Source organism: Typopeltis vanoorti, chromosome 9, assembly GCF_054136105.1.
Source record: "Typopeltis vanoorti isolate ZY-2024b chromosome 9, IOZ_Tvanoo_1.0, whole genome shotgun sequence".
In the NCBI taxonomy this organism is placed as follows: domain Eukaryota; kingdom Metazoa; phylum Arthropoda; class Arachnida; order Uropygi; family Thelyphonidae; genus Typopeltis; species Typopeltis vanoorti.
In genome coordinates this window covers 115,452,490-115,470,853 of record NC_143557.1, presented here as the reverse complement: position 1 = coordinate 115,470,853, position 18,364 = coordinate 115,452,490, and the positions used below count along the sequence as shown (strand labels likewise).

Here is an 18,364-nt window from a genome sequence, read left to right as displayed (position 1 = left end):
TGCCAGAATCATCCTAAACTGAATATAAACCTCTATCAATGAAAATAGCTGCAAAGAACAGGCTGGTTTCAAAAAAGGCTTTTCAACAATAGATCACATTCAAACTATTACTCAGCTAACAGAAAGATGCAGAGAATACCAGATCCCACTTTGTCTTCTTTTTATAGATTTTAAAAAGGCATTTGACACTGTTGAGCATAACACAGTATTCCAAGCTTTAATAGAACAAGGCATAGAAACACCATACATCCAACTCATAAAAGATATCTACAAAGAAAGCACAACAAATATCACCCTTTTCAATCACCCGATTAAAATTAACTTAAGTAGAGGAGTACGTCAGGGTGATGTCTTATCACCTAATCTCTTCACATCTACTCTGGACAGCATCATCCAAAAAATTGACATGAAAGATGGAATAAACATTGATGGTGAAATATTAAATATCTTATTATTCGCCGATGATGTGGTATTAATATTTCACTCACCAAAACTCTTAGAATCAATGCTGAATAACGAGCCAAAACTGCCAAAAAATTGGATTGGAAATACACCCGGACAAAATAAGATGGATGAAAAACAAATACTATAAAGATCATACAATCACTCTAGAATCTCATACCATCGAAAAAGTTAAAGAATACATCTACCTCGGCCAGTCCATTAAAATGAATAATGATATATCAAATGAAATAGCAAGGAGAAAAAGAGCTGCTTGGATAGCCTTCAACAAAATAAAATCAACATTCACCAACCAAAACATAGATATAGACATAACAGCCCATCTTTTCAATAGTCACATCTTACAAGCATTAACTTATGGCAGTGAAACATGGAACACAACTTTAAAAGAAGAACAAAGCTTAATAACTCAACGTGCAATAGAAAGAAGAATATGTAATATAAACAAAACAGACCATGTAAGATACACAGAAATCAGGAAGAAGTCTGGACTCACAGATATAATAAAAACAATCTACAACAGCAAAAGAAGATGGGCAGGACATCTCGCCAGAATGAGAGACAACATATGGACAGTCAGAATTACAAACCGGTATCCGAGAGATACCAAAAGGAAACCTGGAAGACCAGCCTTAAGGTGGGAAGCCCCAATGATTAAGAAGAAAATGGAGAAGAAAGGCCCAAGACAGGAATAGCTGGACTCTTTACGACCTGCAGTCATGGAGAAATTCTGACTGAAACCACAGGTCCATCAAGGTACATGAATTTTTGAATTAATATCTTTAATTTAATCATGACTCTGATAAAAAATGTTTACTGTTTTAATACTTAGCGATATGACATCACGCAGCTCGTTCTATTTGTGAATGATCAATTGTTCGTATTCCACCTTGTTTTTTAAAACTATTCCTATGTAGCCACTGAAGATGGTCTGTAATATTCAGACTGAAAAATTTGGCAAATTAAATAATATTCTTATGTAAACATGTATATATTTTATAATATTAAATTTCCATTTATTAAATGTTTTCCACTGATGACTTTTTTGAATATATAACTGCATAGATCCTATTATTATGTGATGATCTGAGCCAATATCAGCACTTCTTTTGTTTCGGACATCTAATAATATTTTTCTGCACCTCTGGCTGATGATAATATGATCTATTTGATTCTGTGTTTTGCCATCTGGTGACACTCAGGTTATTTTATGTTATACCACTGAAAGATTGTTCCACCTATTATTAAGTTATATTTGTCACACAGTTACACCAACAGTTCACCATTTACATTTCTCTCTCCAAAACCATGATTGCCCATTACATTCTCCAACTGCTCATTATTTGTACCAACTTTTTCATCGAAGTCGCTAGTGAGAAGCATATTTCTCACAAGAGGGCTCCTGTTACCACGTATCATCATCAAGGTCTTATCAAGCATACTATAAAACTTTTCTTTTTCTTCAAAGGATGCATTCTTGGTTGGGGCATAGGACTGAACAACTCATAGTCTTCCAAAGTTAGTTTTAAGATTTACTGTTATTATTTGTTCTAAAATTGGCTCACGCCCAATCACTGCTTGACTAAATCTTTTGCTCATGAGGATTCCAACTCCATACTGATGTATATCAATTATATTAAGCATCCCTGAATAAAGACACACATTCCCACTGGGAAAACCAATTCTACAAGTATACCATTCCATCTTACTTTGCTAACACCCAATAATTTAATTTTATATTTTACCATTCCTTTCTTAGTTGTGCTAGTTTTCCTGTTCGATAGAGTATTTTAACATTTCATTAGCCCAGTGTTTCCCAAACTTCAGATATCCGCGGACCCCTTCTTAAATTTTCATTATTACTAAGTACCCCCTAATTAAATTAATTAATTTAAAATATTAAAAACTTAAATATTTATTTTATTTGAATTTATATATGTTCATGTAAACAAATAATATGATTTATTTTTAATAGAACAAACTTTATAAAGATACTATAAAGTTTTACTTACTTGAAATAATTTATTATCAATGAGAAGAGTGAAATTGCTTATGGTGATATAAAATTTCAGCAAAATTTGGCTCTATAGTTGTTAATTTCAATCTCAGATGCGGTTCAACATCTATAATGCAATTCCTCTTCTTCGTCTTAATATCTACAAGGGCTGAAAACTCAACTTCGCACAGATATGAACTTAGAAATAGAAAAATGAACCTTAGAGCTTTATCTGTTAATTCAGGAATTTCATTCTGTATTTGTAGCCAAAATGATGATAACGTAATCTCGCTGTATTTATTTTTTAGGAAACCATCAGAAGCTAGTTCTAAAAGTTGTTCTTCTTCTATTGACGATAGACCCTTTGGCATATTTTTATTGAAAGGGTATCTTATCCACTCAATGTTAATGTCCAATTCAGGGACATTAACATTGAGTTAATGTTAATGATTCAGTGAATACTGAATTAACGATTCAGTGAATACCACGTTGGCATAACTTCATTTTTGCCAACGTGGTATTCACTTTATCTTGGACATGAAATATAGAAATTTCCTTGCTTTGTAAAGATAAATTAAGACTATTTAATACAGTAAATATATCTGCCAGGTATGCTAATTGACTGAACCATTTCCAATTATGTAAATGCTTTTTCAATTCTAACTTTTCATTAAGAAAAACTTGTAATTCATTCCGAAGTTCAAATAAAAAAGTAAGGACATTTCCAGGAGAAAGCCAATGAACATCGGCATGGAAAAGAAGTTGTGTATAGTTGCTTCCCATTTCTTTGGAAAGTTGAGAGAAAAATCTGGCATTTAGAGGACGGCCTTTAATATAATTTTTACAGCTTCATCAAGAACTTTTCTTAGGTGTGTAGACATCATATGTGTAGCCGAAGCCTCCCTGTGTATGCAGCAGTGTGTCGACTTTGCATTTGGTGCAACAGCTTCAATCCTTGAAACAAGCCCTTTTTCAGATCTGACCATGGATTTCGCTCCATCTGTGCTTATTACAACGCAACTTTTCGAATCAAGCTTGTTTTGATGCATAAAGGTATTTATACTGTTGAATATTTCTTCTCCTGTTGTAGGTTCTGGCAAGGGTTGGCAATATAAAGGGTCAAGGAATTGACAGCGTACACTAGAAATATAAATTAAATAAACTTTAATATATACTTTCCGATATTTCGGCAAACGTAACGTTGCCATTTTCTTGGGAACTTATTACAAAGACAAGTGCACACAAGTACTACATAACAGCAAATGAGAACCGAAGCTAGGAAGCTAACGTTTTCCTAAAGTCCTGATGGTGCCCCCTGGCGGGCTATATTGGTAGTTCTTGGCCTTTGGGCCCTCCTCCCTATTCACAAATGTCTCCCTCAAAGAAACCTTAGAGCTAATCTAAGCTAAATTTCCTCAAGATATCTCAGCCTTATTTCAGTTTACAATGAACTCAGGCTATTTCGTTTGGCAGGAAAAATTCTACAAACAGATAGAGGGGACAGCCATGGGTTCACCACTTTCCCGACCCTTGGCTAACTTCTTTATGGAGATTTTTGAAGAGAAAGCCTTAAACTTAGCCCCACATAAACCTACCATATGGCTTCGCTACGTTGATTATGTGTTCGTTTGGCCACATGGCCCGGATTCACTCCTCTCCTTCCTAACACACTTAAACAACCAACACCCTAGAATCAAGTTCACCCTGGAAAAAGAGGAAAACAATAACCTCCCCTTCCTAGACACACTAGTCACCCGCCAACCTGATGGAACCTTGGTTTTCTCAGTTTATAGAAAACCCACCCATACAGGCAGATACATTCACCAACAATCCCATCACCCCCCACCTCACAACAATATGGAGTTATTAAGACACTATTCAACAGGGCAAAAATAATCTGTTCAAATGATCAAGCCCTAACCACTGAACTAAATCACATCCGTGACACTTTCTCAGCCAATGGCTCCCCCCCCCCCCCCCAAAAAAAAGAATCCATAAAATACTTAACCCAGTTATCGACAACTCACCATCCCCTCCCCTTCACAAAAAAGATTACTCTAAATCCATCACCATTCCCCACATCCGAGGCACCTCGGAAAAAATCAACAAAATTTTAAAAAAACATGACTTGACCACTTGTTACAGACCACATAGAAAATTGGCATCCCTTATCCGCTCCACTAAAGACCAACCACTTCCCCTAGACCAACCTGCTACTTGCAGCTGTAAATTGTCCTACTTTGGCCAAACAGGCAGGACAGCAAATATCAGAATCTCAGAACACAAGGATTACATCCGATTTTACAAGTACAGCCACTCTGGGCTTGCAGACCACGCTATGGATACTCGCCACAGAATAAGATGGAAGAAAGCCACAGTAATACACCACAGCAAGTTCAAATACGAAAGACTATTCATGGAATCGGCCTCAGCCCTTAGGAACATGCCAAACCTCAACAAATTTGGATGCATAAGACTGCCCCAAATTTGGGAAACATTTATCAGAAGAACTTCAACCCAAAGGTCAAGAACTACCAATATAGCCTGCCAGGGGGCACCATCAGGACTTTAGGAAAACGTTAGCTTCCTAGCTTTGGTTCTCATTTGCTGTTATGTAGTAGTTGTGTGCACTTGTCTTTGTAATAAGTTCCCAAGAAGATGGCAACGTGACGTATGCTTAAATATCGGAAAGTATATATTAAAGTTTATTTAATTTATATTTCTAGTGTACGCTGTCAATTCCTTAATTATTAGTTATCATGTATAACCAGCGTATAAGCCTCTCAACAAGAATAAAAGGTCGTCATGAATTTTTTGATTTTTTTCATACCCAACGAACGCTAGAAGATTTGCAAAATTTGTAATATCGGTAGATTCATCTACCTGCAACGCATAATAACGACTCTTACGTATATCGGATAACAATGTTTGTTTTATATTTTCAGCCATTTCAGTGATTCCTCGATGAACGGTACTATTTGAAAGGCAAGTCCGATCAAAAGATCTTTTTGCATTATCTCCGATCATAATTTCTGCTACTATTTTTGCTGCAGGCTTGACCAAAGTTTCACTAACTGTTTCCGCTGCACCACTTTTTGCTATTAATAGCGACACACGATATGAAGCTTCTAAAGCCTTCATGTTTTCATCTCCTGACACGACAATCGACATCACTTTTCGAGATTCTTTTAAATTTTTTAGTTTATTTTGAAAAAATTCGACAGGTTTTTCCTTGCATTCATTATGTTTCGATTCGAAATGGCAATTTAAATTACATTGTTTCATGCTTTAATCTTTTAAAGTTTCACCGCAAATTACACATAATGGAATAGGTTCCTCTTCGTTTCCCGTCCATGAAAATCCACATTTCAAGTAATTTATATCGTACTTACAAAGTTTTCTCATTTTCTTCCTAGTTAGTTCTTTAAAAGATGTCAGACGACACAAACTTAACTTATCAATTTCAGTTGATCCAGATGCAATATCAACATTTTCTTGTTGCTGACAGCTACTTGTATCTACTAGGTTCCTCTCTTTTGTGCATTTTAAAAATATAGTCTTTAATCAGTGATCCATACTTAAGAATTTGAAAACAAAAAAAAATTACCGTATTTAACGAGCAGTCCTTCAACAAATAGCTAGTGAAAGCAGAACTCGAAACAGACAGCAAGGGTAGGCCAGTAGAGATAAAGCAGCTATGAAGACGTTCATATGATTGGTGCGATATTAAAAAAAGATCGCGCTACTAATTGACAAAGGCAGGCCGACAGTTCAGTTGAAATGCTAATTCTCTTCAACCGAATTCCTTATATAATATCTGAAACGCATTCACTATATATTTCTTAGTTTTAACATGTTCACTCCAACAAAACCATATGGTTTTGATTGCCCTATACAGCATTTTATGTGGGAGGGATCATGCGATTCATTAGTTAGTAGTGCCGTTTTTATCCCAGTTGTCTCTAATTGCACTGTTCGTTGAGAAACATATTACACAGCCTGCAGATGTCTCTGTACCTTATTCAATGATACAATAGGAACGTTTTACGATCTCAAACTTAAATTTTATTCCATGCGTTAATGATGCATAGCCAAAAATTGCCACGGATCCCCTGAAGACCTTTCGCGGACACCCGGGGTTCCACATACCACACTTTGAGAAACACTGCATTAGCCAATTTGTGTCCTAATTTTCCAAGCTTTAGTCGATACCAAGGAGACAGTCTGATTTCTGCATTTATTCGAATTGAAAACAGTATTTAAATTTTTGGAAACTTGCAATTGTTAGCCCACAGAGTTCCTATTCTGGTGGTAGGGCTGCTACCTCAGCATCCAGACATGCATTTTATACACACAGCATTTATTCTAGTGTAGATGTTTCAGTTATACTGCTGATACATGATCACCAGAGCCTTGTTTGTGATAACAGGTTCTACCATGAGAAGGTGAGGGTGGTATTTGAGCAGGAGAGTCTATATGTTATATATTATGAAATGAAGCACTTCATAATATTATGCAACCCCCACCACTTAGAACCTAAAGGATGCATATCGTATATCATACTGATGGTATTGGATTGCAGGAAATTTATGAGGCTAGGGACTTGGGGATAATGGTGGACAAAAAATTCAGAGGACATATTACAAAAGTTGGTAAAATAGTTCAAAGGATTACTTGGAGGTGCTTGAGGGTCAAAGCTGTATAACTGAGAGGAGACCTCCACATAGCCTTCAAAGGAATGCAGAGAACTGACCAGGGCTTCTGACCTGATGTCCAATCGTGGTGCACCCTGTTGGGTATCTACCTGGATACTGAACGAATGAGGATGGGCTGGCAATTTGGGATTTAGCCGACCAAACTGTATTCTTACTGGTTAAACCAAAATAAAAAATAATGGTACAACATGACAAAATTCCATGTCGAAAAATCAGAACTCCATGGTGGACACAATAAGTTAAAGAGGCAGTGAAGGAAAAGAAAAAAGCATATCAAAAGTTCCTGGCAAATAAGTCAACTTGTGCTCTTAGAGAATACAGAGACAAATGTAAGAAAGTTAAACACTGTGTAAAACTAGTTAAACAAAAGTCATGAGAGGACTTTGGCAAGAACATAGAAAATAAATATCAAGAAGGTGGCAAAATATTCTGGAGGTGGTTGAAGCTTAGAAATAGAGTAAAGAGTGCTGTAAAAGGAATTAGAGATGATAAAGATGACATGAAAATGGTAGAAAAAGATATCCTTGAAGTATGGAGTAATTACTTTGAAAAATGAAACAAGTAATGATAGCACAGCGGTAAAAAAAACACTCCACAGGCATACAGTCAGGAATATATATCCATACTTGAAGTAGAAAAAGCCATCAAAGGCTTGAAATGTAGAAAGGCAGCAGGAGCAGATGATATTCGACCAGAAATACTTAAGTATGGTGGTATAAAAGTCTTACAGTGGCTGCACTGCATAGTTCAGAAGGCCTGGACAGAGGGATGAATTCTTGATGATTGCAGCAGAGCTCTAATAGTACCATATATAAAAAGGGAAATAAAACTGAATGTGAGAATTACAGAGGTATTTCCCTACTGAGTGTTCCGGGCAAGATTTATGCAAGTATACTTGAGAAAAGATTGAGAAGAATTGTGAAAGAAAAGCTTGGTGAAGAACAAGCTGGATTCAGGCCAAATAAAAGCTGTCAGGATCAGATCTTCACTTTACGACAAATAGTTGAGAAAGCATGGGAATATAACAAAGATCTGTATTTAAGTTTTGTCGATCTGGAAAAGGCATACGACAAGGTGCCAAGAGAGAAGCTATTCAACACGCTACAGTTATATGGTGTCAATGGGGCATTATATCAAGCAATACTTAGTCTTTATTTGAGTTGCAAGTCAGCAGTTAGAATTGAAGGAAGTACAGGAAGATGGTTTAATGTTAAATCTGGTGTGAGACAAGGATGTACATTATCCCCTCTGTTATTATCTATATGGATCACATTATAAAGGAAAGTGGTATTAAACATGATATCAGAATTGGAGATGTTAATGTCAGCTCTTTGATTTATGCGGATGATGTTATACTTCTAAATAAATCCGCTACAAGTCTGCAAGATTCCCTGACTAAATTGAATAACTATTATAATAGATATGGTATGAAGGTTAGCAATAAAAAGACAAAGACAATGAAAATAGGTAGAATCGTTGAAAATGTCAACTGTGTTTTGAATGGGGAACCTGTGGAAGAAGTAAAACATTTCAGCTACTTAAGCATGATTTTTAGTGAAGATGGTAAATTAAATATGGAAATAGACAACAGAATCAACAAAGCTGGTATGGTAGGAAGTCAACTGAATAAATTCGTATGGAATAAGAGAGAAATTACTTGGAACACTAAATTAGCTGTATACAAGACAGTGTTCAAACCAGTTTTAACTTATGGATCTGGGAGCTGGGTCAGAAGTAAAACACTTGACCAAAGCCTAGAGACCATAGATATGAGAGTCCTGAGAAAGATTAGAGGTGAGAACAGATGGCATCAATGGCAATATCATATTAAAAACGAGGCTATTAGGAAAGAACTTGACATTGTCAGCATCCAGGAATGCGTTAGCAGAGCTAATCTCAGGTGATATGGTCACTTGAACAGAATGGGTGAGGAAAGATTAGCAAAACAAGTGTTCTCTGCCAGGTTGGCAGGAAAACGACCCAGAGGAACACCAATATATAAGTGGATTGATACGGTACAAAGTGCCTTAGACGATAGAAATATAAGATCTGATAATGTTGGAGTCTTGACAAGTAACAGATTGATTTGGAGGAAAATTGTAGATAGGAAGATAGTAATGATGTAAATTTTTCATGTAGTACTATCGTATCCTGTACACCCCTTGAGGGTACATGTCAGAAATTTGATGATGATGAATGATTATTTGGATGTTGAAAAACACATGAATAAGTAAGGGCAGTTATTATCTCTCTTTATAAGGCTATGATTCTCACATCTTGACTACTGCACTCAGATTTATTTACTTTGGTTTCTAGGGGGACCAGGAGGTGATAAAGAAGATTCAGAGAAGAGTGACCAAGATGGTGACAGGTCTGTGGAATACTCCCCTAGAAGGATAGGCTGAAGGCTTGTGGGTTACAAAATTTAGTTCATAGATGGGTTTTTGTGCTGGGTGAGTGAGTAAAATGGATTGCCAGAATTGGTTGCGAGTTCCCGGATTGTCAATGAATTCAAGGAGAGGTGAGATAGGATTTGTGTGTATAATGGTTAATTTGGGTCTCTCACAATGAGTCTCTGGTCTCCTTGGATATTCCATAAAATAAAAATAAAATTCCCATCCTCAATATATCTTTTTCTTTCATACACATCAGTAGTATATGTAGGGAAAGATACAAAGGTCTAAAAATGACCCCTCTTCTCCAAGAATGATGTATGCTCTCTGCTAAAAGATCCATACACCAGAACAATTTTATTTCTGCCAATTAATTATTATAATCAACTTTCCTTACAGCGAATGCATAAAAACCACAGGAATAACTTACTATAGTGAATTTCTTTTAGTTTGATATTTATCTGTAGAGATTTGATTGAGTTTTCAGCAGTTTGTTGTAGTGAGCAAGTTTTCTATAGTAAGAGCTCACAAACTAGCAAAAAAAAAAATCATTTCTGTTACTTATTGAATGCACATAAGATAACAGAATTTAATTTAAAGGTAGAGAATCAGACCCAGATAACCCCAATTTATGAAACTTCATGAAAACATTTTGTGTCCCTGATTTTAAGGTGCATTTCATGAAGTGTAAAAACACCAACTGGATTTGTTTTGTTAAAAAAAAAAATTACAGAAACAAGAATAAATGAAACTGTTATAATACAAAACAAAAGTAAAAAACTTTTATTACCAAACATGTCAACCTGATATTTACAGGTTATCATCAGTGGCAGACAAGCTAAGAATGCTAACAATGGATTATTTAAAATACAGTATGGGCCTTGTGATGATGTAAAGAACACCTTAATGGTGGGTGAGATGTAGTAAATGATATCTGACTTTTCTAGTAAAAATAAATAATCTACATCCACAGATAAATTTCACTATAGAGATATAAAAATGAACTGGCACCCATAAGATATTTTATTTACTCATTCTCCTTCAAGTGAACTAACTACCTCAGTTTATCTTATCTGGTCACTACATACAGTAGAAGTCTGATCGCCATCATTTCCAAAAAATTGGAATAAAAACTCTAGTCCACTGTACTCATATTATATGCTCTAATCCAGGAGATCTGAAGCAGAAACTTCTTAACATTTAACGCATTATGCCTCACAATGAAATTTCAGGCTGTTTTTATTTTTAAATCTTGCTTCAGACAACATTGAAATAGTGGAGTGTTCCAATTCCATATATTTCAGAAATACAACAGCAAATTCTCAGCAACTATCCAAACATCATACATCATGACCATAGTCACAAACATCTATCCCCCCCCTGCCGAATGCCATTTAGCCCGACCCCCCCCCTAACCAATCTACAACATCCATGTGTGATAAGTAAAGGGGGATAAAAATCCCCTTATTGTTTTTCAGCCAGTATGCAAAACTAAGATCGAAAACTACGATCTAAACGTTTCATGCCAACGAACTGTCGGCAAATCCAAGCGTAAGTGACCGCTTGGTAGTGCCACACCAGTTTGGCCATTTGGCTTTTCATCCATGTGTGATATTGGGAGATTTCAATAGCCATCACAATTTATGGGGTTATAATGAAAATGATAGTAACGGTGAAAAGTTGGTGGAATGGATAGAAGACCAGGACCTTAACTTAATATACAATGCTAAAGAAGCTAGATAGCATAGAGGATACACTCCACATCTTCTTTGTAATCAAGGATTATCATCATTAAAGTCTCAAAATAAATAGAAAAGTTCTTGGGTCCATCCTAAGTAGTCAGCACAGACCAATCTTATATTCTCTAGGAATTCATATACCACTTACGTTGTCCATCCCAAACCCTAGATGGAACTTCAATAAGGCAAACTGGAAGAACTTTGCTGAACAAGTAGATGCCAATATTAGGTGGATAAAACCTATACCTAGCAATTGGCAGATTGTAGGAGTGATTAAAGTAACTGCAAAGAGAACTATCCCTAGAGGTTGCAGGAAGAACATATTCTGGGTTGGAATAGTGATAGCAACAACCTTATCATGAATTTATAGTAAAAGAAGACTATATAGTAGCTAAGGATCTCCTGCACTCCTTGGATAATGCAAGAAGAAAGAAATGGATTGAGACAGTTGAAAATATCAATTTTACACATAGTAGGTTAACCAACAATGTTAACCTACCTATCCACAAAGATATACAAAATTCCTCTACGAGAAGACTAAAATCAAGAAATCCTAGTTGGAAAACAGCAAAGGAATTAATAGGTGAATCTTTCAACTTGACTGATACATGGAAAGGTGAATGGCTCCAACACTATAAAAATTCCAGATTAGCTATATCAGGCCCTACATCTAAACTACCTGGATTTGGACAACCTTAAACTGCCTTAGAACTGGTCATGGTAAATGTAAATACCATCGACATAAACAAAAATAGACTGACTCTCTCCTGCTTGTGACTGTGGTTATCACTCTCAAACTATTCACCATATTTTACTGGACTGCCTGATATATGCTTTTGAGGGCACTATACAAGATATAATGTTATGACAGAAGCCATAAACTGGCTTGAAAAATTTAAAATTGCTTTGTAAAAACTTTCTTTTATGCAGCTTTTAGTTGTCATACATCTGCTACATTGGTGTGTTGTGTTTCTTGCTGTATTTTACCATCATACAATAAATAAATTGGCCAAGCACGTCATGGAACTGATACCAACCACAGAATCTTCTGGTAGAGAACACACCTACTCCACTGATACTGCTTCAAGTAAAGAGAGTGCTGAAACTCTTCTGCATCATCCCGATCTGAATCAGAACAACTGCCTCTTCTTACTGAAAATCTGGGAAAGTCTCATTCTCAGACATCAATAGCCTTTTGCTCCCATCAATTACTCACCTTAACCTGCACATTGTTCTTTATACCATCACGTGACTCATCTGTGTTTTTAAATAATCCATTGTTAAAGTTCTACCTTGTACTTACCAGCCTGCCTGGTGCTGATCTGTAAAATTTCAGGTTGAAATATTTGGAGATAAGTTTTTTACTTTTGCATTGTATTTTAATAGTTTCATTTATCCTTGTGTCTATATGAAATGTATCCTCATCATTGCAGCACAAGTATCTCTTAAACATTCATTTTGTCTGTCGGTCCACATGGAAGTCATTTTGTGATACTGGCTGGGCGGATTAATTTACATCTGGTATGCAAAATCCTTATATTTATCAAGCCTTCCAATTATTTATTTTTTTCCTATCAGAACTATATGAAAGGACACAAAAGGAACAAAATCATATACTGCAATAACTTATGAAAATTTCTTTTAGCATTATTGTTCAAATTTGTCATTTCGGTGAGATTGCTTTAACTGCAAAATTACATCAAATTCCTGATAGGTATCCTCAATATATAGGACAGTACTACACGATAAGTTCACATCACTTCTTATCGACAATTTTCAATGAAATTAGTCTTATCTGTTAGTTATCTCATCAATTCACTAGATCTCAGTCTTACCCTTACCCCAGCCATCTTGAACACAACACACAGACTTGTTTTGCTAACCTTTCCTTTCTCATTCTATTTCAGTGATCATACTACCTCAGTTCTGCTCACACATTCCTGAATGCTAACAATGTGAAGTTCTTTCCTAATATCCTCATTTCTAGCATTGGCACTAGGGGAACAGATCTCATATATATGCTGTCTTCAGTCTCGGATCAGCCACTTTGCTTCTAATCCAGCTCTCAGATCTATAAGCTGAAATTAGTTTGAACAGTGTCTTGTACACTATTCGTTTACAGTTTGACTGATTTCTCTCTTATTCCATAATAATTTATTCAGCTGACTCACCTTTCATACCACTTTGATAAAATCTGTTCTAAAATTAAGCTGAAAATTAATGAAACAGATGACATCAATGACTTTAGATTCAAATTTTGTAATAATAAAATGGAATCATTATATACAAAAATACTATTACAAAATGCACTTTAAGATTTTAATTGTTTCCCTACGTGTTTATAAGACTCTACAAACAGAAAATGATTAAATCATTGGTTTGCAATGCTTTTGCTATAACTGTGAAGTTTTAATTATGTATGTGCTCTGGTTTTTTCTGTCATCTCTTTTCTTTATTTCTATTTTGTATTGACCATCTTAATTAGTTTGCTTCAAAAGTACTTGAAAAAAAGACAAAAAAAAGATACCTGATCTTAACTACTAGATGGAAACATCATGCATTAAAACAATTATTTATTTTAATAGTTGTTCTATGTAACAATTTTATAAACTAGCTCTAACAAATTGTTTTATTTCAAAATTTAGTTCATTATTCACTAACGGCATAAAAAAAATATAACCTAGAGATACAATTCATACCTTTGCCTTAGTTCCAAAGATATCTTATTCCACTGCCTTGATTTTGTAACTCTTCTTCTCAACAGCACAGCAGCAAATTGTCGGATCTAAAATGCAATTAAAACAGTCATTATCTGTATCAAAATACAGAGCGATCAAAATTAAAGTATCCCTGTTTAAGGATTTGCAGAGCACCACCCAATGATGCAAATGCTGTGAAACTTTTCAGGAGTACATTGTGCATCATGTGGAAGTGTTATTCTGAGAAAAAAAAAGTTATGATATTCACCACAAGGAGGTGCTGTATGATGTACCGAATGTAGTTGTAGTAATTTTTCTCTGTGTGTGTGTGTGTGTGTGTGTGTGTAAGGAGAAAAGAAACGCAATCATAAACAATACATTTTTATTCACTGCCATTATGCATTCATGGGCTGTGCTGTTCCATATTCTGCCCTTTCTGATATGCCACAAACTGCACCCTTTGCACATTGTGTTCAATTGCAGAATGCAGCTGATTTGGACTGATGTTGCACACATGCTGTGTTATGCTGTCTTTCAGCACTGTCTTTGAGAAATCCCCCAGAGTCAGAAGACATAGGGGTCAGATCAGGTGAACGAGGTGACTATGCAGTGGGAAATAGACAGCCGATCACTATGGCTTCAGTGAAATGTTCTTGAAGAACTTCCTGTATAGATTGACTGATGTGTGGAGGCCCAATCCTGCATGAAAATGACTGAATCCATACACTGCTGCTATAGCTGTTGCACAACAAAATTTTTTTTTTACCACATCACAATACCTCAGCAGTAACTGAGCAGGTCACAGGACCTGACTGATGAATGTCCTCATCAGTCAATGTTAAAGTTCAAGTTAAGAATGGTCCAATGATAAACGAAGCTGTCAACATGAACCAGGCAGTAATTTTGGGTGAATGCAAAGGAATTTATTGGATTGCATGTGGGTTTTGCATAGCCCATACATGGAGAACATGGAGGTAATGGATCTTGTCGACATTTGTTTGGGCAATGAATTTCATGGAGTGCAGCAAGAGCATTGCAACTGTTTAGGTAGTATATCTTCATGAGCAAAGTACATTGGGGCAAAGTTAGTGCCATCTTGTGGATGGTATTAACAACTAAAATGAAGGAAAAAATCTCATGTCCATCTTTTTACCCTCCTGGCACCTCAATGTTGAGTGATATGCAAATTCCATGCATTTGGGGTTTACAATGCGTCCGATAGTGAATTTTGGAACTACCTTTTTTTTTTTTTCTCTCAGATATTGCTTCCACATGACACACAATGCATTCCTGCACAAAGTTTCGCAGCATGTGCATCACTGGATGGCACTTCACGAGGCCTTAAACAGGAATACTTTAATCTGATCACCCTGTATTTAACTAAAAGCATCTACAACTAATAAATAGCCCAGATGAAGAAACTTAATTTTAGTTTGTTGCAAGTTCAAATAGTAAACATCACATAAATTTATTGAAAAATTACAAGTTAGCCAAATGGTGTGATATGAGTTTCAGATTACTCTTCTTAGTTACATTTCATGTCAACGGATGTCATATGGTCACTTCTGTACTTCATGGGATTTTTTTGGGAGTGAAACATTCTACTAGAAGAAGTGGCAGGGACAAAGAACCCCTTTCCACACAGAGTTAGTAGGACAAATATCAATGCCAGTACCAGGATTTGAACCCTCAGCCTTTTGCTAGAGGGGATATGCTAATTCAGCAAACCAGGCTGGATTTTTAAAATAATTTGTTTAAAATTAGATTTTTTTCCCCTTGCCAACAGATATTTCAAATGCTTTGCAACTATTTGCAAATTGGCAGTCTAAGGTGGGATGCCAGTACATGTTTACAAATACTAAAAAGTATCAGTAGTGAGAGGAAGGAATTTTTGCCACTGGAAAGACTTGACTGATAGATGATATAGTTGCAAGAGTAGAATGCGAGTGGTGTATTATTTTCAGACAGGACAGAATTGGTTGGGTTTGATGACAGGAGATTTTTTTTTTTTTTTTTTCAATAGCACAAGGATAGCAAAGATCATACTGTGCCATATCAAAGGTTATAGCAGTGCACAGATATCCACATCTGTCTGCGGCAGGATTCAAACCCACAACTTGTTGATTGGAGAGTGGTTATGCTAACCACTCAGCCAACCAGGCTGGCATGATAGCAGAAGAATTGCAGCAAAAGAATTAGGAGATCAGAAGACAGGAATGCAAGATGCTAGTTCATATAAGGAAGCAATCTGAAAGATGAAAGAGACCTCAGGTATATGTAAGAAAAAACAATTCTGTATCCTAGCAACCTATTTCTGCTAGGTTGGAAGGAGGAACAGGAAATAAATAGTACACTGGTGTCCAAAAGCTAAGTGTACTTCATGGGATTGAGAATATAAAAAATATCAAAAATTTGATATTTTTTGTATTCTCTAAATTTTTTTGATAATATGTGTGTTATGATCCATCGAGTCATTTCCGACTCCTGGGGACTCCACGAACAAACACTTTCCATTCCGATCTGTCCCCGACCATGTCTTTCAGAACCTCCAAGTGCACTCAGGTTTCTTCTTTAACTCCATCCACCCATCTAATTCTTGGTCTTTTTCTTCTCCTGCTTCCATCATTATCATCTTAGCAAGCATCATCATCTTCTCCAGACTGTTATTTGCTGGCATAATATGTCCGAAGTATGACAATTTTTACTTGATGATCATAGCTTCAAGGGAGCAATCTGGCTTTATTCTGTCTATCACTGATTTATTGGTTTGCTTTGCAATCCATGGTATTCTTAGCAAGCATCTCCAAACCCATAATTCAAATGCATCTATCTTCCTTCTTTCACTCTTTCTCAGGGTCCAACTTTCACATCCATACAGCACCACAGGGAATACCATTGCTTTCATGATTCTGAATTTTGTTGTGAGACTAATATCTTTATCTTTAGAGATCTTGCTTAAATTTTTCATTGTTTTTTTTTCCCAAGTAATAATCTTCTTCTAACTTCTTTGGTACAATAACCATCTTTATCAATTCAGGAACCTAGGAACACAAAATTGTTAACTGCTTCCATTTTCTCCCCATCTACTTCAAAATCATTAAGATCACATGTTGCCATAATTTTAGTCTTTTTGAGGTTAAGTTTAAGACCATATTTAGCACTTTCTTCTTTAACTTTCATAATAAGTTCCTCCAAATCTTCTTTGCATCCTGCTAGCAAGGTGGTATCATCTGCACCTCAAATTATAAATATTTTTTCGACCAATTTCAATTCCAACTGAAGACTCCTCCAGTCCTGCCATTCTTAAAATGTATTCGTCGTACAAGTTAAACAGGTACGGAGATAAAATACATCCTTGTCGCACCCCTTTATCTATTGCGAAATACTCAGTTTCTCCAAGATCTGTTGGCACAGTAGCTTCTTGTTCATAATAAAGATTCCTCAGAAGGATAATGAAATGCTCTGGGACTCCGACTGTTCTTAACACATTCCACAGTTTCACATGATTTACAGAGTCAATAGCCTTGCTATAGTCAAGGACACAAAGGTAGACATTCTTGTGATATTCCTCTGCTCTTTCTATTATCCATCTCACATTGGCGATGTGATCTCTTGTTCATCTGCCTTTTCGAAATCCTGCCTGTTCATCTGGCATTTCACTTCATGAATGGTTCCAGTCTTTTCTGAATGATCTTAAGTAGGACTTTACTTGCATGAGAAATCAATGCTAGAGTTCTGTAGTTTTTGCACTCTCTTGAATCACCTTTCTTCAATAAAGGTATATAAACTGATTTTTTCCATTCCCTAGGCCATATAGTTGTGATCCAAATTCGCTGACATAGAGCTGTTAAAATTTTAACTGCCTCTTCTCAAGGGCTTTGAGAATATCATCCACGTGTATTTCAATGGGTATTCCATCTTTCTTACTGGATAGCTGTTGCAGGACCCACCTCACTTCACTCTCCAGTGGTACTGGCTCCTGTGAATAATCCTGCTCTTCAAATTTCTCAGTAATTTTGGAGTCCTTTCTGTAAAGGGCTTTTGTATACTCCTTCCATCTTTCTTTGATGTCTGCAGCTTCTGTAAGATATCCTTTGTGTTTACTTTTCAGCATTGTCACTAAACCTCCCTGTTAGTTCTCTGATCTTTTTGAAAAGATCTCTTGTTTTTCCTTTCTATTTTGGTCTTCTATTTGTTAGCATTCCTGGTTAAAGTATTTTTCCTTGTCTCTTCTGGCTTGTCGTTGAAACTCTGCATTCAAATGCCATACTTCCTGCAAATTTCCTGTGGCCTTCATTTTCCTCCTTTCCTGAGCAGTTTTGATGGCATCTTCTGACAGCCATTTGCACTTCTTCTTACA

The 18,364-nt window shown here is 36.1% G+C and overlaps 1 protein-coding gene across 1 annotated transcript in view; it reads right to left on the bottom strand.

Annotated features, from left to right (window-relative positions):
- Positions 1-18,364, bottom strand: part of LOC150103443 (importin-4-like) — a 321,740-nt gene that overhangs the window by 270,229 nt on the left and 33,147 nt on the right. The window contains exon 3 of the mRNA XM_090397560.1: positions 14,005-14,090. Within this exon, the coding sequence (XP_090253686.1) occupies positions 14,005-14,090 (86 nt within the window). The remainder of the gene's footprint in view (positions 1-14,004; positions 14,091-18,364) is intronic.